Raw genomic sequence first — 24,636 nt, forward strand, 5'->3', positions numbered from 1 at the left:
ACTTGGCTCCTTCTCACTTTCTAAGCATCTCCATGTTAGCCCTGCCTCTCACTCTCTCCGGTCTCCTTCCCTTCAGCTTTCCAGCCCGTATGGTCACCATGGGGAGCCATGCCTTCAGCCGCTTGGGCCCCCCCCCAGACCTCTATAACATTGACTCCTTTTCAATTTTTTAATTCAGATTCAAAACTACCTTTTTGAATCCGCTTTTCTAAATCACAATTTTTTATCTTCTGTCATCTGATTGTATCATTGATCTCACCTTCTTTATTGTGTTAATAACATGTTGTGATTTTATTGTGTTTTAATTTTGAATCTGAACAGCGTCCTTGAGTGTTTTGAAAGGCGCTTTTAAATAAAAATGCATCATTTTTATTATTATTAAAAGAAAGCTTCCTCTAGCACCAGCAAAAAAATTTAAACTCCATCCATCCATCTTCCTCCGCTTATCAGGGACCGGGTCGCGGGGGCAGCAGTCTAAGCAGAGATGCCCAGACTTCCCTCGCCCCAGCCACTTCCTCCAGCTCCTCTTGGGGAACCCCGAGGCGTTCCCAGGCCAGCCGAGAGACGTAGTCTCTCCAGCGTGTCCTGGGTCTTCCCCGGGGCCTCCGCCCAGTGGGACATGCCCGAACCACCTCAACTGGCTCCTTTCGATGTGGAGGAGAAGCGGTTCTACTCCGAGCTCTCCGCGGGTGGCCGAGCTTCTCACCCTATCTCTAAGGAAGCGCCCCGCCACCCTACGGAGGAAGCTCATTTCAGCCACTTGTATTCAGGACCTCGTTCTTTCGGTCATGACCCATAGCTCATGACCATAGGTGAGTATTGGAACGAAGATCGACCGGTAAATTGAGAGCTTTGCTTTTCGGCTCAGCTCTCTCTTCACCACAACGGACCGATACAGCGACCGCATAACCACGGAGGTCGCTCCGATCCGCCTGTCAATCTCACGCTCCGGTCTTCCCTCACTCGTGAACAAGACCCCCAGATATTTAAACTCCTCCACCTGGGGTAAGGATACTCCACCCACCGAGAGATGGCAAGCTACCTTTCTCCGGTCAAGAACCTGGAACTTGGCTAAATTTAAACTCCTCCTAGAGATTCAGAGTTATCGCAGTAGACGGTCCCTATACACCAGTGAGGACAGCTGGGACTAAAGGTTTTTATGAAATGGTCCTGAACCCCGTGACCTTGAGTATCGGAGCTGTAACACTAATGAAGGCTCCTCCCTCCAAAGCAAACGATGGATCAGATAGTGACACTCATTTTCTAACATCTGGAAGGTTCTGGCGTTTGTCTCTGGTGGAGAATCACCTCATCAACCATCTTATGATGAGAAGCAAAGCAAAGCCTACCAAAAATATGGGAAAGTCAGGGATTCTGAGAACAATCTCTGCATCCTTAACTTGCCACAACAAAAACCTCCACGCACAGCTTCCTGTTAGAGAGGTTTGTACTTTGGTGAACCATTTTCAGGAATTGTGGCTGTGCGTCAAACTGTCAGAATCCGCCCACAGAAAGTGTAGCAAACATGGAGGAGGACAGCATCTTCCAACTGTTTAAGCTTGGTACCTTCATCACTCAGCTTCCTCTTCTTTCCTCGTCAGCATTAGACTAATTGATCTCTAACTTCCCAGAGTTTTACTGAATTGTTTGTGATCTCCGTCTTCCACCGACTCTGCATAACTCCTGCTGACTCAGCAAAATCGGAGCCCCAGGAGCAAAACACCTCCCAAAAGAAGCTATTTCATCGTCTTTTCTTTCCTCCTTTACTTCTGCTCTCTTCTGAACCCTCCACCCATCCCCGTCAGAAGGTAAACGTTGGAGCCTGTGACCAGAGCGCCGCCCGAGCCACCCCGGCGGTGGAACAAACAGCAGAAGGAGGTTTGAACAGGAAGCTCCGAATGTGCGACCCAGAGCCGGCTTTAGCGTGGGATTAGCTCCTCCTGATCCCCACCACCTCTGAACATGCTCCCCACCATTTCAACATCTCTCCATTTATGACCAGCCAAGCACATCGTGACCAGTAATCTATAGTTTCATCCTCTCCAAAGGAGGAGATATATGGTTCAGCTTTTAGCTGTGGTTTATCCACACTTTATTCTGCTTATTTTGCACGTGCTTTCTCTCTCCATCTTCCACATTTACAGTGCCTCTCTGCAAATTCCCTCCTCTCCCTTCTTTCTATTCCTCTCATTTTCTTCCTGTTAACACCCCCACATCCCTCATACCCCCCTACCTGCTGCCTTTTCTGGGGGGGATCAGTGGAGCTTAGAGGCCTTCCTGCTCGGTTCATTACTGAGCTGCACAGACACGAGTGTAAAAAACCTCCTGATGTTTAAAACATGGACCTCTGTTGTCTTTTGCACAACCTAAATTCATAATAAAAACACGTGCATGGAACAGTAACCGTGCACGTAGCTCTGATTTACGTGCACGGGGGGGAGGGGGGCTGGGTCTGGTCTTTGTTCTGTCACGTTTCAGTGATCCGGAGCAAACTTTTCTGCCGTCCTTCACTTCAGGTAAAAACACAAAACACTGTGGTGATGCTGTGAGGCCCACAACTCGGAACGCAACACAACAACAACACAAATGAAGACAAATGTAACCGGAAGCCATCAGCATCATGGAGACGCTGTGTGCACGTACATGTGTGTGCATGTAATTGTGGTGCTGTTTGTGTCCACGTGCTTATGCGTCTTGGCTTGTGCATATATGTCCGCACTCATTTCTGTGTGTGTATTTCTGTATGTCCGTGCATGTTACTATGAATCTGTGTGTACGTTTGTGCCTGTTCATTAGAGTGTGTTTGTCGGTGAGTGCTCGCGTGCGTACATGTGCATTTGTGTGTGTATGCATGTTACTGTGAATCTCTGTGTGTGTGTTATTTGTGTGTGCGTGCATGTGTGTGTGTTTGTGTGAGGCGAGCCCTGAATAAAAGCCAGAGCCTGTTTCTCCCTAGACCTCCTCGGTGGGCTGCAACCCCTGTTCCAGCAGGACCTGCTGCACCGACAGAGCTCCAGCTGACAGCGAGTCTGCTCCTCTTTCTGCTGTCAGAACATCCAGAACCAGAAGCTCCGGGTTAAACCACAGAAAGAGACTCCAAGGAAGAAAACAACAGACAAAATCAACAAAAAAAGCGTTAAAAGATTGCAGAAGTAGAACACAAGGACTTTGTCATGACATGGGTGGATTTGTTAGCAGGTTTAAGACAGAACCAGATCGGTTAAATTGGATTTATCTTCTGTAAAGAAGCCCAGCTCTCCAAGGAGGCAGGGAACAGCTCCTCACAAATGGAATATCAGCAGCAGTCAATGCCAATCATCAGTGCCACGTTTGATGGAAAACCAATCTATTTCATATCAGAGGCCTGGGAGGAGAAAATGAGACGGACAGGCGCCTGCTGTCTTCCTGTTGCACCTCTTTAACCGTCACCACAGTGGCAACGTCACTGAAAGGTTTGCGTGACGGAGACATTCTCTCATGGTAAAACTGCTGCTGTTCTGCTGGATAAGGGAAGCGATTGAGCATTGATATTCATTTCACAGTTTTAGGTAGTGTTTCCATGTGTTTACTGTCTATACGAGCCTTTTATTCGGTTCCCAAACACAGACTGAACAGACGTTTTCAGGTGAAGTCCAGCTGTTCTGCTGGTAACATTCACATCTGAAGACTGTTTGGTTTGTCTGGAAATGCGAGGATGCAGTTTGGCAGCCGTCACAGAGACGGGATCCGGCAGTAATCCACTCATGGTTTCTGCTCCTTCTGGCCTTTGCAGCAGCAGCAGTTCCTCGTGGAGAAGTGGAGGTCTGGAAGCCATGAAAACAGAATACCAGCTCCGTCCCTGGTGGAGAGCAACCTGGCAGAGGTGATCTAAACTGTTCTCACCATAATGAGATTAAGGGACTAATTACCTGCACTGGGTGACGTTATTCATTCAGAATTCTGAGCTCACTTTGGGACCGACCAGGAAGCTCTTTGGAGATTGGACCAGGCTGAGCGAGTCCCTGGTGTTCTCCACCGAACTCAGAGGCAAATTAAGACTTTTTGGATCCACTGTTCTATGCAGCGCACTGAGATTCAGCCCTGAACTTATTGATTCTAGCACCAACGTCAAAGACTGAAAAAGTCAATTCAAGGGGGTTTGATTGGATAGGTAAATATAGCAATAATCACAGAACGAACAAGAATTACAACACACTAAAAAGCTGAACCCTTTCAAAGTAAAGCATCAGCATGTCAGCTATACAAAATAAACAGTTATTTTTGTCCAGGATTCCTACAAACGGATTTCAGGAAAGTTTAAGTAAAATGACAAAAGGAGATTTAAAAATCATCCACATTTTCCTCCATCTTTTACTTCAAGCTCTAAACCTGTTAAATCTGCAGTTAATTACCCCCCCCCCTACTTTGCCCTGTTCATTTAAGATGATGTGCAACTCTCAGGTCGGTTCCAGCCTTCGCTCGAAGTCCCAACCGCTGGCCAGTAAGAGCCGACCACGGCACCCTGGGAGCTCTAAAGGCAACCAGTCACAGCCAAGTAAAGAGCCAGCTGAGTGTCATTGTTAATGTGGACACACAGCACTACAATGGCAAAATCAATGGAGCTTCAGGAGACATCAATCATGACACTACAAGAGTCGTTTGCTGGTCTCTCCACTGCTGTGGATCTGACCATGAGAGACTGAGAAACAGAAAGAAAGAAAGAGTTTTAAAACACCTTTTATAATCAAGCGGTGCTTTACAAATTAAATTTACATGGATGGAGAAAAGGGGTTTGCAAAGTAAGAGAAAATCCCCAATCAAAAATATCAGGAATTCAGCACCAATGGGTCTCCGCTGACAGAACATTAAACATTTTTAAACCCCCAAATTTTAACAAAATCATCGACTGAATTAATAAGTTTGTACAAACCAAACTCTATCCCTAACCGAGCTACCAAACACCTTTTGAAAAGAAATAAAACATCATCCGACCCTCATTAACGCTCCACACTAATATTCACTCACTTCACTCTAAAACAAACGTAGATTAGAAAAGCACGGACACATCTGAATATAAAAATCAATCGGATTTGCCCAACAGTAAAGCAGTTAGTAAGGAAAGATGTTGTCAACACCAAATCCTAATTGCTCACCTACCCTTGTGGCTGCGCCACCCTTCAGGTGGAGCTGCTCCATGAGGTGTCACAGCGGACACCACCCTCCAGGTAGAAACAAAAAAACAACTCAAAAGCAGAAGAAACATAACTAATCATGCAGCAAAAACGAAAAACTGAATCAAAAGAAGCGCCCTCTCTCACGTCACTGCCATTCGATCTCACTCCGTTCCACTCTCTGGAAAACAGAAAGAAGAACTCTGCATGTCTCTCCATCAAAGATCTCAGTAGGCGGATCTCTCGTGTGAACAGTGACTGACAGCTGCTGTCCTGTTTTGCTCACAGGTTTTTAGGTAAAGCCTCAGAGGGGCTGTGTGACAGCTTTAGGAATGTTTTCCTTTTCCTATTTTTTAAACCCAAATCGCTCGTTTGCAGCAGGATGGAGTCACCTGCAAGCTTCTGAAAGACAAAAGAGCCATTGAGTTTTTTAAAAAGAACGACAGATGAGAAGAGGCCAAGTTGAGACGAGGCAGCGTGTCACCGACAGCCTCAGAAAAAGGAGAGATCAAAGAGGACAGAATTAAGACGCAGTAATGAGGATCTTGGCAAGAGCCCTGTAAGTGTATTGCTTGTTTGGCAAGCCGTCCTGTTGCTGCCCCATTTTCTGTGTCTATACTCCTCACTGTTGGCCTTCAAATTTGTACAGATCACATGGGGGGGGGGGGGGGGCACTCCTACAGACCGCTGGCATGGCTGTGGCTCCACAACAGCCCATCCAATATAATCAGTGATGAGTATGGAGGGGAAGGCCAGCCCACCACAGCGCCATTAAAACCATACGTTTAACCAATCCCAGATCAGGACTACAAGAACCATCTACAAACCAAGGGTGCACGAAACGACAAGAAGTGACAAAAAGCTGATGTCAGATTACAAAAACGTACTGAAATCAAACCCTAATCTAATCCCATCTTTTTTGATGTCTTAGACACTGTTTGACACGGCTGCTACGATAAAAGCCAAGATGCTTCCATTATATTTGTTGAGCACAAAAGCAAATAGATATGAGGCCAAAAAAAAAAATTCTATAGAAATGTTGCATTTAATAAAACAGATGAGATCAGAGGAAGATGAAAGGATTCCACCGAGATGAAAGAAAAGGAGAAGAATGAAAAATAATCATTAAAAGAAGGACGACTACCTCCACGACTCTCGCTGTCGGCGGGTTTCACCTGGATGGGACGGGTCATCTGGAAGACAGAGGAGAAAAACAGCAGAGGTCAATGCTGATCACCATAGCAACATACAAACAAACTCACCTCCTTTAAAGAGGGAGAGAACCACCATACATGTACATGCATCCCTGGCATTTCAATGGAAATCTCATTCAGAAGCTGCAGAGCTGCAGAAGTGGACATAAAGCCTTTGTCCCGTTCACTCGTATGGGGTAATGACCCGTACGGGTTCTGTGGGTTTTTGGGTTGTCTGGGTCTATGGTAGAGGTCTAGAAAAAAGTGGCTACACCTTAAGGGGGGCGCAGGTGTGTCTTTCATTTCCCTTGAGACTCGTACAACCGCCTCAAAGGACGTTATAAAAATGGAACGAACCATTGTCGTGCCTACAGTTGTTGTCGTACTTACACCACATTATAGTCGTTAGTAAGGTGTGAGTACTGACACATTTCTGACCACACAAATGCTGCATGTATGAGTTGTGCACGTGATTCGTACGTGTCTGTTGGACGCCGTAGGATGTTCACACAAGCTACTCTCTAAATTCCTCATTTCTAACAGTGAGTCTGCAGCAAGGAGCGTGCACGGATCACATGAACAGCACTGACGGGCTCCTTGCACAATCTACAGGATTGCGGTGGGTGGGGTGGGGGGTAAAATGGAAAAATCTGTACGACACGCCGGCGTCTCACCTACTTTCCCTCTTAGGTGCTGTAGAAGTGTTCACTACGACCCCTCTGCAGCAGCCCCAAGAAAAAACGGGCAGGAACATTTTATCATACGGGTTCACTGAGCAGCCTAGCCACCTTGTAATTCTTGGGGGTCACTTGCGGGCCCCGTACAGGTTTAACCATTTAACTGCTGATAGCCCGGTTCCACCCTGTTGGAACGAAGGCTTAAGTAAAGGAGGAGGCTCAGCCAGTCCTCATGAAGGTGAATCCACATTCCTGTTGAACTGGACATTTGGGCTGAGTCCGGATGGGATTAGGAGACTGCCTCTGATCCACTGGACCCTGATAGGAACTGCATGGCCTGGATCCTATGTCTTCTAGCTCTTTGTATCACGTCCCCCCTCCCTTTCCCAACCGTGTCTCTATATTTCTTCAAAGTTTTTGTTAAAGCTGAAAAAGTTCCCATTTCTCAGAGCAACAGTTCGAATGATTGGAAATGTTTGTTGCAGCTGCAACCCTTTTTCTCAGATGTGCCTCCTTTCGTGCATCCACCCACGCATGCTCGTGGAATGTGTGTTTGTTGCAGCAGAGCATGACTCTGAGGAGATGTAGATGCATCACAACTGAAATGAAACCAAATTGATTCAATGGATGAATAAAAAGCCATTTTTGTAAAAAAAAAATGTGCAGCAGCATTACTGGAACCTAAGAGCTGCCATTTACCACACTTTTCTATTTACAGTTAACTATCTGTAGCAAATATTCAGACATCCTCGTTCCACCTTAAAAATATGTTCCATTCCCAGCAACCCGGTCAGACAAATTGCTCAGTGGAATTTTCTCTTTTTTCATCCTCATATTTGGACTCATCTTTCTATCCTGTATCTTTTTTCTCTTGTTCAGTTCGGAGCAGAACTGAAAAGGTCATATTTAAAGACAGGGCAGTCCAATAAAAGCATGGCATGTTCAAGGAGAAACATCATAATGGGATTTTAAAATGTCTTAATAACATGCTGATATATGGGGGAGAGGCCCAGGCCCAATTCATTAAGTGCTAAACGTATCCATTTTCACCTTGAGGAACCGAATAACCTTCCCGGCTGAAATTATTCCATAAATTTACCCTCCTCAAGTAATATCACAGGAAAACAGGGAGGGTGTGAAGGTTAAGGTTTCTGCCACTTCTTTCTGGAGTGGCACCCCGTCTGCAAGGGCTTTCTTTGACTGGGATAACATGAGCAAAGGAACTGCCAACACGCCTCAACGTGCACCCACGTGCACTGACGCGGCGTCACAGAGTCTTCTGCACGAACGCACACCGACGGGTTCACAGACAACACCCTGAAAGTCTGATTACAATTAGTCTAAATGTAAAACACAAGCACGCAAAACATGGGTTCTGTATTTTCTATTTATCTTTGTTACTTGATACATTTTCCATGTAAAAAAGTTGGTCAAATCATAAAAAGGGTAGGATTATATGAATTTAATTCTTCCATTTCTCTTTCATGCAATTCATTTTGCTCCGTTTTTAATGGATTCAATGTAAAAGTGCAAATGTGTCATTTTATGATCAGGAAAAATGGTAATGTCAAGCAGAAAGCATCATTTTCTTTTATTTATTTTGTCAGTGAAGGTTCTCAGGTGATGTTGTCTTGAGCTGGAGGTGCAACTGGACTTAAAATCCCTCAAAGGGTCTTTCTTGAAACACTTTGTCCTTCATCCAAGGGGCTTCATCAAACTGAGTGGTGCAGAGTTCACACCACGTTTGGATTTTCTTCCTTTATTTTTTAATCAATTTATGATTTCAAATCGTAAATAGATTTATGAAGTCTTTTTATTTTTATGACCTTAGCCTTTTAGTTTTATTGCTGAAAACGTATTGAAGTAAACCGATCGATCAATCAATCAATCAATCAATCAATCAATACTACGTTTAACATGTTTTGCAGAACACTAAAGGTAAATAATTGGTTAATTTTCAGTTCATTGCATTAACAGTAAATTGGTCCATCTTTTTTATTTCGTATTTTCTTTAAAATCGTTTAAATTTTTGGGGTTATAAATAACAGACTAATAAAAGTAGTGTTCCTCTTCATTCACTACCAGTAATATCAAAGGGGAACTTTTACAAATGTCGCTAAAATTCTGACTAAATAGGAAAAACATTCCTGGAAATAACAAAATCTCCAACTTATTGTGAGTTTTGTGTGTTTGTGGACAAGGTGAAACTGCACTGAAGCGGTCTCACAACGCATTTTCATCAACAGACACTGGCATGAAACATTGCAGTGTGACTAACAACTAGCTAGATAATGGGTTTTAGGCTCCGCCTCCATCAAAAAAACAAAAACTAGCTTTTACCGTGAAGTTCATTCATTCATTCTTCTTCTTCCGTTTGTCCCTTTCGGGGTCACAGGGCTGCTGGAGCCTATCCTGGCCACTTATGGGCGAAGGCAGGGGACACCCTGGACAGGTCGCCAGTCTGTCGTGGGGTTACAATCACACACCCACTCACTCTCACACACACACTTATGGATTTAGAGCTGCCAATTAACCGATGAAGCATGTTTTTGGACGGTGGGAGGAAGCCGGAGACCCCGGAGAGAACCCACGCATCCACGGGGAGAACATGCAAACTCCACACAGAAAGGTCCCCCAGCCGGGACTTGAACCGGGGGCCTTCTTGCTGTGAGGCAAGAGCGATAACCATGTGGCGCAACTAACCGTGAAGTTTTTCAGAAAATTTAGCAAATTAAAAGCAGCCAGTTGGTCTCTTTTCAGCAAAGTTTCAGAGGAAATTTCAGAATGAACTGATCCGCCACAAAAACGTTCGTCCACATTAAAAACTGAGTAATATTATGCAATACTTGATTTACTGATGGCAGTACAACAATTCTGGTAACAGAGATACAATAGTTGACAACCCCGGACCCCGTATTCCCAGAACACCGTCAGGGACAAACACTTTTTCTAAATCCATAACACACATGTGGAGTGAATGGATGAACTCCCATTGTTCAGCCTTTGATTGTTTGCCCATGAGCAACACATTTTGGTTTGGAAACAGATCCTACTTTTAAAACAGAAAGAAGAAGAGAACAAAAGCTAAATGCATCGTTTCTGCATCCCCACATCACGGATGAGTCTCACTTATGAAGCATCACTGTTTCCATGGAAACGCTGTATCTTCTGTTACAGAAAGGCTTCAACAGCCGCTGGAAGCAGCTCTCTGAAAACAACCCTTTTTTATTTGATGATTTATATAAAGTCTTGATAGAGTTTGTCAGAAAAAGAGAGAGAGAATGAACAATACAAAGAACATGTGACATCAGTTCCTTTCTGTTTGTAAAGCTTCACAAACACTGAAAACAGCTTAAAACAGCTGGAGTTCCCCTTTAGAGAGGCAGGTGCAGAAATACTACTCCAAGGGGTTCACCTTTTTCCTTTTTTAAACCCCTCAACATTTGACCCACTCCATCCTGGCACTGGGTCCCATTTTCAATGTTTGGTATGTCCCGACTTTAGATTTGAATCCACTGTCCTCTAGTTTCTGGATACACACTCTACAACTAGGCCACTAAGCTAGAGATGCTGCTAAAATGAAAATTCAGTGAGACATCGCTGATGGACAAAATACAAGAAATAAAAACATTTGACATAGTTGGTTTTCCACGTCCTTATCCAGTAACGAAGCGAGCATCAATTTAATAAAATGTGAAATGATGACAGGAAGAAGATTTCATGTTTCTTGTTTGTTTTTTTTATTGTAAAAATTGGAAGGAGGTTTATATGTAATGTTTCTGATGATTTGGTCAATTTAAACACTTAATTTACAAAACAATAACTCTTTTGTATTTCTCATAGACTCTTGTTTCCTCTTTTCTCCAGGCTGTGCTGCTTCATTTCTGTTTCATAAGCTCTTTCATTGAGGGCTGGGTACGACCTCGGTCGCTTAAACCGAACTAGAATCTTTTACGTGTCGTAAAAGTTGAGCAAATAAAAAATTGTTTTATCAGATTTAGTTAACTTTTCTAACCTTTGCTGCATTTTTTAGCTCTATGTCTGAATTTACTACAAAAAAAAGTCTTTTTTTTAAAGAATGCTCATTTATATAAATGAAAAATAAAGATTAAATATATAGGTGGCACTTATATATGTAAATGTTAAATATTAATTTATTCCTATATGTCTATGTCCAAAAGTCAGCCACGCCCACATCGCTGTATCAAACTCTCCAGTCTGTCCAATCATCCGTTTGCTGCACATCAAATATTTGAAAAGAACAAACAGAACGGTGTTCAACAAAAAGTTTTACTGGAAATGCTGATATCAGAATAAGCAAACCCCACAGTTAAGCACAATCATTGCAGTGTCCCGTTCTGTTCTGTTTAACCCTTGTGCTATCTTAGATGACCCCACTCTTACATTGACGTGTTCTTCCTACCATGACAAAGATGGATAAAGGTGGAAAGATTTCATGTAATCCATGGACACCAGTGAAGATCACAAATCATTGAAGAAAAAAGGTTCAGAGCACTAGTGGGTCTATATGACCCAACTCCCAATGTTAAAGTGCCTAGGATAGCACAAGGGTTACTCTGTTTACAGAGAACCGGTGTTATTCTCCTACAGCCTTGTCTCATGCAACAACGCTGTGGGCGTGGCTGACTTTTTAAAACTTGTTTGGTAGGCGTGGCTGACTTTTTAGGACTGTTCGGGTGGGTGTGGCTGACTTATTAGGACTTTTTTTGGATGAGCGTGGCTGACTTAGTAGGACTGTTTGGTGGTTGTGGCTGACTTTTTATAACTTGTTTATGTGGGCGTGGCTGACTTTTTAAAACTTGTTTGGTGGGCGTGGCTGACTTTTTAAAACTTGTTTGGTGGGCGTGGCTGACTTTTTAAAACTTGTTTGGTGGGCGAGGCTGATAATTTAAGACTTGTCTGGTGGGCGTGGCTAATTCTTTCGTACGCTTTTGGTGAGAGTGACTGACTTATTAGGACTTGTTTGGGTGGGTGTGACTGACTTATCACGACTGTTTGGTGGGCGAGGCTGATAATTTAAGACTTGTCTGGTGGGCGTGGCTAATTCTTCAGGACGCTTTTGGTGAGAGTGGCCGACTTATTAAGACTGTTTGGTGGTTGTGGCTGACTTTTTAAAACTTGTTTGGTGGACGTGGCTGACTTTTTAAAACTTGTTTGGTGGGCGTGGCTGACTTTTTAGGAGTGTTTGGGTGAGCGTGGCTGACTTATTAGGACTTTATGGTGGTTGTGGCTGACTTTTTAGGACTTATTTGGTGGGCGTGGCTAATTCTTTAGGACGCTTTTGGTGAGAGTGGCTGACTTTTTAAAACTTGTTTTGGTGGGCGTGGCTGACTTTTTAAAACTTGTTTGGTGGGCGTGGCTGACTTTCTAACAGTACTATTTTATAAACAGACACTATTTAACCGGGGAGCTAATTTGATTCGGGCGGCCGTGGTGCAGCGGTAGGGCGGTCGACCCATGATCGTAAGATTGCAGGTTCGATTCCCGCCTTGCACGCCCATGAGTTGAAGTTTCCTTGGGCAAGACACTGAACCCAACCTTGCCTGTGGTGGTAGGCGGGCGCCTGTGTTTGGCAGCGGACCGGCCACCAGTGTGTGAATGGGTCTGTGACTGTAAAGCGCTTTGTCCTTGTAGGTAGAGTGCTATATAAGTGCTATATAAGTATACGCCATTTACCATTTACCATTCAGCCTATAACTTCTGTCGGCATCCTCGTAGGTCGACCAGCAACAGACTGCAGAGGATTGATAATCTACTGCTCTGAACCATTTCTCAGGACTCAATTGAAGACTTCAGGGTGCACGCTGGAACCCCCGGGGACGAACGCAACCAAAGCAACAGTATTGCTTTCAAAGTTGAACATTAAGACAGAAGTTTTTGTTTCCAACCTAACCAAACAGGAGCCTCCACTCCAAGAAAAATGCTGTAAAAAGGTCTAAAACTGCTGCTGTGTTCAAAGGAAGTTCATTCATCAGGAAGGGGTGTGTTTTAAAAAACGTTTTACAGCAACAGACACTTACAGCGTTGCAATAAAATAGCTCTAATAGCCATACAATATGTGCGGTGTCTTCTGGCTTTCATTCCGGTTTAATACAGACTAATGTTTGTCCTGGGATCATTAATACACATTAGAGGGCCATCAGAGTTCACACCGCTGCACTGCTCTGTAACAGGAACATAAACAGCCCCCATCTGACAGGCCACTGCTTCAGCTGATATAATTAATATTTCCAATTATTGATCTGAGAGATTGCTGAGTGGTGACTGTCCCGGGGCCCCAGCCTTAGCTCATAAATCTTTACTGTGTACAGTAGAAAAGGATCTGCAGGGTTTGATGGTTTTCATTAATGAAGACTGTCGATGCTAAAGTCAAAAGATTGTTTTATTGACATAAAAAAAAACACATATGAAAGAAAATAACATTTCTTTCTTGACTGAGTCAAGATCTGAAATATATTTGGGAATTTTACTGCCTCTGGTAGAGGAACCAAGCTTGAGTGAGAAACCACCTGCGGAGGGTGAGAGGCGGGTTTTCTTTATACATATATTTATCCTGTATATGGAAATGGGTATCTGCTTACTTTACAAATGGTCCATCATACCTTTATCTCCTCTTGCAGTGAACCCGTGGGCAAATAAAAAAATCTTCCAATCAGGAATAAGACAGCAGTAAACATTTCAAGGTCGAAAGATTACCGGGACCACCGCGTCCAGGGCCGTCAATAATGGTCACTTAACTCCTTCCTCTACCTTCCAAAAAACAACCTCGAGGCCAAACCCTGAAGAGGAGAAAAGGAGAAAGAAGGGCTGCAGCTCCCACGTTTAAACTGCAGTCAACAGCATCAGCGGCTCTGCTGTCACCATCAGCTGATTGCAGACGTGCATGGCAAAACGAGCACATGGCTTGAGTCTTTAACGGCACAGGAGACAGAGCCAGGCCAACGCATGAATGCAAAGACAGCGCTCCAGGTGGAGGAAGATGCAACCCTTTCAAAGGAGAAATCAACTGATTGGCTCCGTGACGGGGATGACGGCCACCTGACAAACAAATTTGACCGGGAAGAGCCTCCACGTCACACACCTGAGCCCCGGAAAAGACTGAGCAGCAATTGTTGCAGGTTGGTCTGTGTTGTACTGCAGGCACGAATGTCAAACTGTGTGAGCATCAAACAAATATTCAGCCATAAGCAGACAAGGTTGACGTCCTTAACGGAGGCTAACAGCTTCCGCTGAACATCGGTCAAAGTTAGCTTAAACCGGCAGAAAGCAAACAAACAACCACCAAGGACTAAAATCAATAAACTGAAAGGTTTTCCTAAACTTTTTTTTACAAAGCTTCCAATGAATTTTGTTAAAACCCCAAAATGGAGACATTTCCAAAATGTCATATAATAAACTGACATGATCTTTATTGTGAATAAAATATTAAAAGAACGAGCGGTGTTGTTTGACTGGCAGGCGCTACCTATCCGACATTTTGGCCCCATTCATTTTTTGGATAGTTTTGGCTGCTGTGATGTTATCACTCTTTTTGGGGGGGGGGGGGGGGGGGGGGGGTGTTCACTATGCCTAAAATTCATTTCCCCCTTGTTCTAGGTGTGTGCAGGTTTTGGTGAGTTTGAACATGTAGCGGGGAGAATACATTCTGACAACAATTGACAATCAACCCTACAGAAGAACAGAAACCCTGTGAGAACATGGATGAATGAGGATCCTCACCTCCATGGCTTTGGGTGGTTTCTCTGTTGTCCTCCTCCACTTAGTGTTTTGTTATGAAGTTTTATTTAGACTCAGAGTCCATTAGGGTATTTTCTTTTAAAAATCCCCTAAATGTCATTTTTTCTGTATCATTCTTGTCAAAAGAAGCTTGAGGATTGTCTTTAGCTGCGGAGGATTGGATCGTTTCCTCTGCAGTGTGTGAACACGCTGCTGCTTCTGGGGGAACCACAATAACTTGAAATGGAGAGTTACAGGAAGCACAGGTGGAAAAACTGCGCTCACAGGTACCTGTATGGTTTAGGGAATATAAAAATCTGCATCTATGTGATCCAGTTTACATATGAGCTTGTTTGTGGCTGGGATTTCTCATTCGCCCACATGAGGAAATGTGCTGGAGGCACCAATGTGGTGCTCCTGATAAGAAGACTGAGTCGGTTCTGAGAGGACGGCAGCCTAATAATCTTTGGGATTCCTATCACAGCTGATCGAATTCAGAGCGTGAAGCAGTCAAAGTCCTGCAGACATGAGCTGCTGTTTGAAAAAAAAAGACTTTTAGAAAGTCTGAATGATTGATTTGGGATCAAACCTGGTGATTTACATCCATCTGGTGAAGAAAAAGCTTCTCGTTGCCTGCTAAATGGAGCTACCTCAGAAACACGTGTGATCTGCAGCATCATTACTTCAAGTACCACTACAACATCTCTGATGAAGACCATCAGACCTGCTGTTGTCTGAAGCCATCCAAGTTCCTGTTTATCTCTTTCCTCAGAACACCAACTGGCTCCCAGAAACAGCCTGAAGTCCATCGCACAAATGTTCTCCGAAAGGCTTTCCAGCCCCCTCCATCACCACGGCTACCAAAGAGACCCACCAGCTGTCTCCCTGACCATCCTCCTCATTCATCCAGAAGGTCATCTTCATTACTCAGCAGTCAGAAAGCCGGACTGTATTATAATGTTCTGCACAAACATGTTATGTTTTGTTTTATGTTGTTGGCTGATGTATGCCTAGGATGGAAAATGTGTGGCATCAGGACGAGGAGGACAAAGGGGTGGAGCTTATCCCAAACCCTCATCTGCTGGATGTGTTAATATTAGGTAACAGAAGTGAGGACAACAACAGAAACGAATATCAAACTAAATGAAAATGAGAATCAGTCGACCAAGAAGAAAACACAACAAAAGAAAACTTTTCTGTCTCTTCGCTGTCCCGTCCCCCTGGTTCCCGAGCCCCGCTTCTGTTTTTGGATGGAGGCCATTGCCGGCACACATCTTTGATGCGGCGGCTCTTCCAGCTCACAGAGCTGTGGACACGCCGCTGTACAGTAATGCGTGGAGCAGTGGGAGGCTCAAAGTAAATCTGTGTCAACAAACGCTCGACTCCCCGCTCTGTGTGCATCTCCTCAGTTTAACCCTCTATCTAATGAATCTTATCTGCACGGCACACTGGGGGCTTCAGCGTTTGATGGTCTCATGTCTCCCCCACACACATGGACTCACTTTGTGTCTTCTTCATCCTGCTTGCTGTTTCATGTGATGAAGACTTTTCAGTTCATGTTGTCGACTCAGCAAAGCCTGGAGCCTCAGAATTACATCACTGGACTCCAACAACAGCCAGGGTCCACTGGCAGCAGGGAGGTCCCAGGACGGCAGAGGGTGTGCGTGTTAAAAACCCGCCATCTAAAGATAAAACTTAATGCCTCCTGAAAGCAAAATCCTGCAGCTAAGATTCATTAAAAAAAATTTTTTTGTAGAGATGTTGTGTAAAACGCTCAGGACATTTTTAAAGTTCTCATTCATTTAAACGTTATTGTTTTTGTTTGTTTTTTTTTTTTTTTGGGGGGGGGGGGGTGTCCTTGGTCCTTCTCTGGTTGTCTCCCATGGTCCAAAAAGCAACTTCATAGGTTCAATGGTTTCTCTAAAGTACCCCGAGGTCTGCGTGTGTGTGAGTGTGTGTGCCTGCATTAGAGTGGTGAACCCCGCCTTCATCCAACAGTTGCTGGGATAGGCTCCAGCAACCTCATGACCCGGAAAGGGGTTCAGTGGGTTCTGAAAATTAATGTATGGATGGAGTTCCATTGAGCTGAAGACTCTCAACCAATGAATCCAGCATTTAGTCTAAAGAGATTAGGGAAATTAGGACAAAAAAAAGACCAAACCAGGACTTCACGAAGAAGTACCATTGGGAAGTATTAATCAGAAAAATGATCAGTTGAATGAATCTCAGATGAGCTACAGACAAAAGAATTAAAACAGCATCAATAAACTGCAGCCTCAGTCTGTTTTAATTTCCAAAAATAACTAACTGACGTGTCCTCCTCAAACTATACTAACAGGTTTAATCTTTTTTTTTTTCTTGTCTGTGTCATGTGACCTGACACAAAGAGGTGCTAGTCCAATGACACGGCTCCTGGTTGTTCCTGCATCTCTTCTTCATCGGCATTGAGCGTTTTCTGCAATATGTGAGCATTTTTCTGAACCCGCCTGAAGCTGTGCATCAATGACTGATAGAGTAAAGTCAAACCTATAGATGACAGCAGGCAGACACTGCTGCTGACGTTTAGATTACGCCCACATGAATGGTGTTAGCAATGCAATTAGTGTGTTACTTTAGTGATCACCTGGATTCACTGCTAAGATATGTTGGAGCGCACAACACAAAACTGACAGAAATTTGGTGAAAGATTCATAAAATGTCAGTTTGGTAACAAGAAAACAAATGCACTCATTGCCCCCCACCCCTCAGTCAGTGGTACGTGAAATGAATAAAATGTGAACATGGATGCAGAGATGGAGCCCAGAATGCTCCTGCTGCTGTCACTGCAACTCTGGGATTGTGACAGATTACGGCCTGCTGGCTCGACCAATAGAATGGGAGAAGTTTAGCCTGCCCACTGACTCCTAATTCCTGCCAAGCAGGTGAAGAGCTGACACGTTTTAATGGTCCCTGGACCTGCAGGAGGAACTTCCATGATTCTCTATTAGAAATTCACTAGCGCCTGCATTTTTCTGCTTCACTCCCAAAGAAGAAGGGAGGACCAGCAGGAGCAGTCAGCACAGAAACAACCACGCACTTTGGTTCTTGTGTGAAGAACAGTTCTGCTGTGATGAACCAAAACAAAACTGAAGTGAGAACAAAACTTTCTTCAAATGTGCTGTTTTTGTGCTACAGTCGTGCTACAGTCAGCAACAACCCAAACCCAGATAACGGCGATGATCAGCTGTGTGTCGTTCTGTAATCAGGTTAGTGGGTTTCACAAGGCGTGTGTGTGTTTGTGTGTCAATCAAAGTGGGGATTGTGGGATGAAGCCAGAACCTCTAGCATCCACACCGGACCCGCCTGCTCCGTCCATCTGCTCCGAGCTTCATTCCCAGCATCCTCTTGTCTCACACACTGAGAAAATTCTGTCCTTTGCAGCTTCCCCTGGTTATAGGCCTCCTCCACCTCTTTGGATGTAGCTTGTGTTTCATTATCAAACTAAAGAAGATCCATAGGGATTCAGAGCTGCATTACCGGGAACAGGCTTTGGTTTTCTCAGGTTTGAAAGCAGCTGATAAATAAATACAAAAGTGTAGCATCTTACCGCATATAGATAAGGCTTCAATCACACAGACCCTGAGTGCAGCTTGCCTGACGCCTTTGCCGTTATTCTGAATCGGCAGCAAACGCGCTCTGACCAGGAAAGAGTAGGAGGAGCTGGAGCAGAAAACACATGGGAAGTGTCTCTGCCAGATCCCTACTGCATCCCAGGGCTTCGTGGGCCATGTTTCATGGAAAGGCTTGGCTCTTTGACTGGTTCTGATGGATCCGTTGTCGTACTTCTTCTGCAGCTAATACTGGTTCAATAGAAGTATGTCAACTATAGAAATATGTCAACTAAAGAAAAATGTCAACTATAGAAATATGTCAACTATAGAAATATGTCAATTAAGGTCACTGAAGTAAATTTAGTCATTTTCACAAAGTGAAGTTAGATCCTTCTCAGATCAGGGTTGTGCGGTCAGGTGAGGCTTTGCCTTAGTGGTTGCTGATACAGTTCAGTAGGAGTTTGTTATTCTACGTTTTGCTCTGATTGACTGAAAACATGGGGTGATATCATTAAAAATGGACCTTTAATGAAAAGTCATAAATAATGGATGACCAATGCCAAAACAACACGTCTTCACTGAGACGCAGAGACTTCGAAAACGTCTGTGTGTGTGTGTGTGTGTGTGTGTGAGCGTGCATCCTCCATGGTTCTGTGTCTATAGCATTTGTCTTTATGTCTTTTTAGAGCCATACTGAACCGCTATACATTGTACATTCTTTCTTGACACAACATGAACCTGCTATAGAGTTGGCGCCTCACAGCCTCACTGCACATCACTGTTACATCATCATTCTGTCTCCAGATGTACCCAGGAATCTGTGGCCCCAGAAGAGGCTATGAGTAGATCCTAACTCACTCTGTTCATAATGCGTCCCAATGGTCACTACGCTTCATGTGCATGAATTACTTTAGTTTACTTAGTCTGATCCTTTCAGTCCAGGCCATGGAGCCTCTAGAGGCCTCAACAGATCCATTTCTCACAAGTCTCTGTGTTGGACGGGATGCGGGCGGTCAGCCACCGTAGAGTAAACCTCTTCAGCGTTTCTCTTGACTCTGCATCCAGATGTTTGCTGAACACATTTACTCCTGTCCAGTCCAGTTCAAACCTAACCCCGACTCTGGTTCTCTGCAGAAAACAGACCATGTACTTCTAGAAAATAAACGACTGTACCAAGGTAAGAACATATCACGACTCAGCACTTTGGATCAGTGTGAGTCATCACTTTGATTCAGCGGGGTTTGGGCCACAGATCCACCTGTGACGTTGTTTTGTCTGCAAACGTTTCCGTGTTGATGAAGCTCTGAAACACCAATGTTCACGCCATCAGCCTCACGATGACTCCGCCTCTATCTTTACCGAAACACTCCTGGCAATACCAGACTTCTCTTTACCCCTCCACTCCCACCCCACCACCCACTCTACACTCTTCACATTCACACATTCATGTATTCATGGGCAGATGTTCACTAGAATTTGTTTTGTGGGAGTGGAAGTCGCTGACATACAGTCAGCGAGGGGGGGGGGGGGGGTGTACACTGAACTCTACATGAACTCCTGCCAAATTACATTTAGAATTCTGCTGCACTGTTTCATGTAAAGCCCATCTTCATGTTTACAGTGATATTTGGGATTTAAGGCCCTGAAAACTCAAGACTCACTCCTGAGTTTGCTGCTTTCCTTCTACATCGTCTGAAGGTTATACTGCATTACTGTCAAACACCAGGAGATGAAGCCCTTAACAGTTACCACACCTCTAAATGCTCACAAAGTCACCACCACATGAGGATGAGGAACTCATCTGGATTTCAAAAACATGTGGGAGCGGGGTCAAGCAGAGGCTTCCCGCCCACCCACATGGTCCCAAAACTAAAGCGAGAACAGAGAAAGACATAAGGAAATAAGAGCGAAGGGGGCACCGAAAAGAAAAAGAACCGGAGAAAGCGATTGTGCCTCGTAGTTTATCTTCATCTGGATTCTCAGTTCTGGCCCCCGGTTCATAAAACAAGTCCTGCTGAAAATCAATAGCAGCCGGAGCCGCGTAAAGGTCAGCCATTCAGCACTCCTGGCCTTGGTGGAGCCGTCAGGCCTAAGCTTGTACTGTGAGGCTCAACTAAGTAAAATTAATGGGCAGATCAATTATTCTGCACACAACTTCAACGGAACTAACCCGAGAATCATTTTAGGGCTGGAGCTGGACTATGACAGAGACACATTTGCCTCAGAACTGAGCCCGGTTCTCCTTCAGAACCTCCACAGAAAATCTGTTGGAATGTTAGAAAAGAAAACGAGAATCAAGTCTCTTCAACTCTCTTCTTCCGACAATCCGATTCTCCTGCAGTTCCTTTATTTTTATCTCTGGTCCTCTCACTCAGGAGGACCTCTCCTCCGCTCCTCCTATTCCTCCTCCTGTCTCTCTGTGTCTCCCCCTCCCTCTCATTTTTTGCCTTGTTTGAAACCAAATCAATATGGAACCAAGGGAGAGAAATCAACGTCTGGCGGCACTGCGGGGGGGGGACGCACCCACCTCCCAGGTCACATGTTCCTCACTCTCATGCATAAAACCACCAGGCTTAAATTTCACAAAACAAAGTTCAGAAGAACCACAGAACTCTGGTTTCCCACTCATATTTACTAGACTGTATTGACACACACAGATCTACACAAACACACCCATACATAAATGTACACACAAACACACAACACTACAGGTGTAACACACTAACATACACAAACACATACACACGGACAGAGGAGCCTTTTTCTGACCATAAACTAAGAAATAATTATCAGGACTCGGTGATCCCGTCATTGGGAATCGATAACAAATAACCTGACTTTTCATGAGCCATTATAGCTGATGTCTCCCAGCCCCACTCGTCTGTATCCACATCACAGTGTCACGCCTGACCTTGGCCGCTGCTCCCCACATAGACTTCAGGAAGGTTTAGCAGGGGTTTTTAGAAAGGTTCAGACTGAATCCCGTGGGAGTGAGAAGCAGCGACCAGCCATCTCCCATGACAGATCAATGGTGGCTCTTACCACAGGACAGAACGCCAGAGTCCCAGTCTGAAACCTGATGTCACCGCTGACGGTACAATGAGGTCAAGTCTATAGAGCTGTCTGCAGTTAACTGCCTATGCAGACAGATCATCACCAGAGAGGAAAATGTTGAGCTCCCTCCTCAACTCAGAGAAATGACATGCTCTCCTTTTGACTTCTCAATTCATCATTAATATCCATGCATCCTGGCGCAGTATAGAGAACGGAAAGCCACGACTTGCTTCGCACACCATCCACGTATTTCTCTGCTAGGACAGGCTAAAGAGGCTCCACACGTTCTACAAGTGCAAACATCTAGATGAGGAGAAGAGGAACGCTGCTGTGAGGACACGCCCCCTCTGATAAAGTCTTAGGAGAAGATGAGGCGAGGCGAGGACTCTGGTCTGTCGTTTCACCTGTCAGAAGCAGTGGGACCAGTTGAGGACTTCCAGCCTGGAAGTTCCAGGCTTTCCTCTTTATCATCCAGAAACTCTGAGACTAAAGCTCCACGTCACACCTGTCACCCAGGTGTCTATAGTGAGTCGTGGTACACTGTTACTGTCAGGTATAAAATACAATAAACAAACACAGTTCATTTTCAATACAAACCTTAATTACTCATCGACCCTTTTAGGCTGAGCCTTTTCCTGCTGTCAGTGGTAGTCATGCCATTTCCAGAGCATGTCGGCCCCTGGGGGCAGCTCAGGTCCTCCAGCTAACAGCCACTCTGTGTTCATTAATTACCATGAAGTAACGTCTTTTCAAGAAGCTTCTCCTGTTACACGCAGCACACCTTTAGCAGAACTGTGTGCTGCTGCAGAGTTCAGGCATTTGCACACAACAAAATATTTCCAAAGAAATTCCTCCAAGTAACACAAAGTCAAACCGATAGTTTGACGTCTTGTTCCATAAAGAAAAGACATAACGGTTTGACTCTTTTTAGAGGATGAAAATCTTTGAGCAGAACAGAAAGCTCTTCATCCCCACAAAGCATCTATTTCTGTTCCCAGTCAGCTGGAGAGCCCCCTCCCCCCTCCCCCGGTGACACTGCACAGAATCAGATCCATTTCAATAAGAACATCCAGATGGGTTCATGCAGCCGGCCAGTTTCAGTCTACTGCTGTAAACAAAGTCAAACACAGACAAACCAACAATCACCCCCACTTTTGCAGGACAGAGGCAGAAATGCACTTCTGCTGCATTTACATTCATAATTTTTACTGCCTCTGGTTTCAAACATTAAACAAAGGTAAGCAACTCCATTTAGCAGGATGCCTTAGTCTCATTGTGGAGATGTCTGCTAGAGTGGTGGACAAAATTGTTGGTACCCCTTAGTTAAAGAAAGAAAGTCCACAATGCTCACTGAAATGACTTGAACTCAGGTATGTCCTTTAATTGACATCACAGCTGTTTTCAAACTCATAATCAGTCAGTCTGCCTATTTAAAGGGAGACAAATAGTCACGTTGCTGTTTGGTGAAAAGGTGTGAACCACACTGAACATGGACAACAGAAAGCCAAGGAGAGAAGTGTCCCAGGACATGAGAAACCAAAATGATAGACAAACATGGTAAAGGTAAAGGCTATAAAACCATCTCTAAGCAGCTTGAAGTTCCTGTGACGACAGTGGCACATATTATTCAGAAGTTTAAGACCCACGGGACAGTAGCCAACCTCCCTGGACGTGGATGGAAGAGGAAAATTGATGACAAATTGAGGAGACAGATAGTTGGAACTGTATCCAAAGAGCCCAGAACAACCTCCAAAGACATTAAAGGTACATCAGTGTCAGATCGCACCATTCGTTGTTGTTTGAGCCAGAGTGGACTTCATGGGAGACGACCAAGGAGGACACCACTGTTGAAAGGAAATCAGAAAAAAGCCAGACTGGAATTTGCAAAAATGCATGTTGACAAGCCACAAAGCTTCTGGGAAAATGTCCTTTGGACAGATGAGACAAAACTGGAGCTTTTTGGTAAGGCACATCAGCTCTATGCTCAAAAATGAAGCATCCAACCAAAAGAACACTGTCCCTACTGTGAAACATGGAGGAGGCTCAGTTCTGTTTTGGGGCTGCTTTGCTGCATCTGGCACAGGGTGTCTTAAAGTTGTGCAAGGTAAAATTAAATCTCAAGATCATCAAGGCATTCTGGATAGAAATGTGCTGCCTAGTGTGAGAAAGCTTGGTCTCAGTCACAGCTCATGGGTCTTCCTACAGGACAACGATCCAGAACACACAGCCAAAAACCCCCAAGAATGGCTCAGAGAAAAGCGTTGGACTATTATGAATTGGCCTTCTATGGGCCCAGATCTGAATCCCATTGAACATCTGTGGAAGGAGCTGAAACATGCTATTTGGAGAAGACACCCGTCAAACCTGAGACAACTGGAGCACTTTGCTCATGAGGAGTGGGCCAAAATACCTGTGGACAGGTGAAGAAGGCTCATTGACAAATACAGAAACCGTTTCATTGCAGTGGTTGCCTCAAAAGGTTGTGCAACAAAATATTAAGTTATGGGTACCATCATTTTTGTCCAGCCCTATTTCATTAGTTTGTTTTTTTAAATAATTCTGTTAATCAACAACTCAAAACAACTGCAACAACTGCAGAGGGTGATCAACACGGCCCAGAAAATCACCGGCTCCCCCGTGCCCAGCCTAGAGGACATTGCTAGCAGAGCCAGGCAAATCATCAAGGACTCGCACCATCCCAACCACCACCTGTTCCAACTGCTACCGTCAGGCCGACGGTACAGATCCCACAAGGCTGGCACAAATAGACTCAAGAACAGTTTTTTTCCCAGAGCAGTCAACCTCCTAAACAAATGTGAATCCCACAAAAATCTGTAACTCGTGCAATATTTGAAGCCAATGTGCAATATTGTCAATTCCCATGTGCAATATAGTGCAATAAAGAAAAGTTATGTAGCTTGTACATATGTATATTTTTAGTTAAACACAATTTTATCGTTCTTTAGAAGATTACCTATTTTTATTGTTTAAGCAGCTGGAGAGCACCGGAAATTTCATTGTCACAAGTTTCTGTGGGCGGCTGTGGTGCAGCGGTAGAGCGGTCGACCCATGATCATAACATTGCAGGTTCGATTCCCGCCTTGCACGCCCATGAGTCGAAGTGTCCTTGGGCAAAACACTGAACCCCACCTTGCCTCTGGTGGTAAGCGGTCGCCTGTGTTTGGCAGCGGAGCAGCCACCAGTGTGTGAATGTGTGTGTGACTGTAAAAGCGCT

General features: G+C 44.5%; 1 protein-coding gene across 10 annotated transcripts in view; it reads right to left on the minus strand.

Annotated features, from left to right (window-relative positions):
• Positions 1 to 24,636, minus strand: part of celf5 (CUGBP Elav-like family member 5) — a 172,975-nt gene that overhangs the window by 62,725 nt on the left and 85,614 nt on the right. For all 10 annotated transcript variants that reach the window (XM_020702241.2, XM_020702246.2, XM_020702243.2 and 7 more), the window contains exon 3: positions 6,295 to 6,343. In XM_020702241.2, coding sequence (XP_020557900.1) covers positions 6,295 to 6,343 — 49 coding nt within the window. The remainder of the gene's footprint in view (positions 1 to 6,294; positions 6,344 to 24,636) is intronic.

Source organism: Oryzias latipes, chromosome 4, assembly GCF_002234675.1.
Source record: "Oryzias latipes chromosome 4, ASM223467v1".
Lineage (NCBI taxonomy): Eukaryota > Metazoa > Chordata > Actinopteri > Beloniformes > Adrianichthyidae > Oryzias > Oryzias latipes.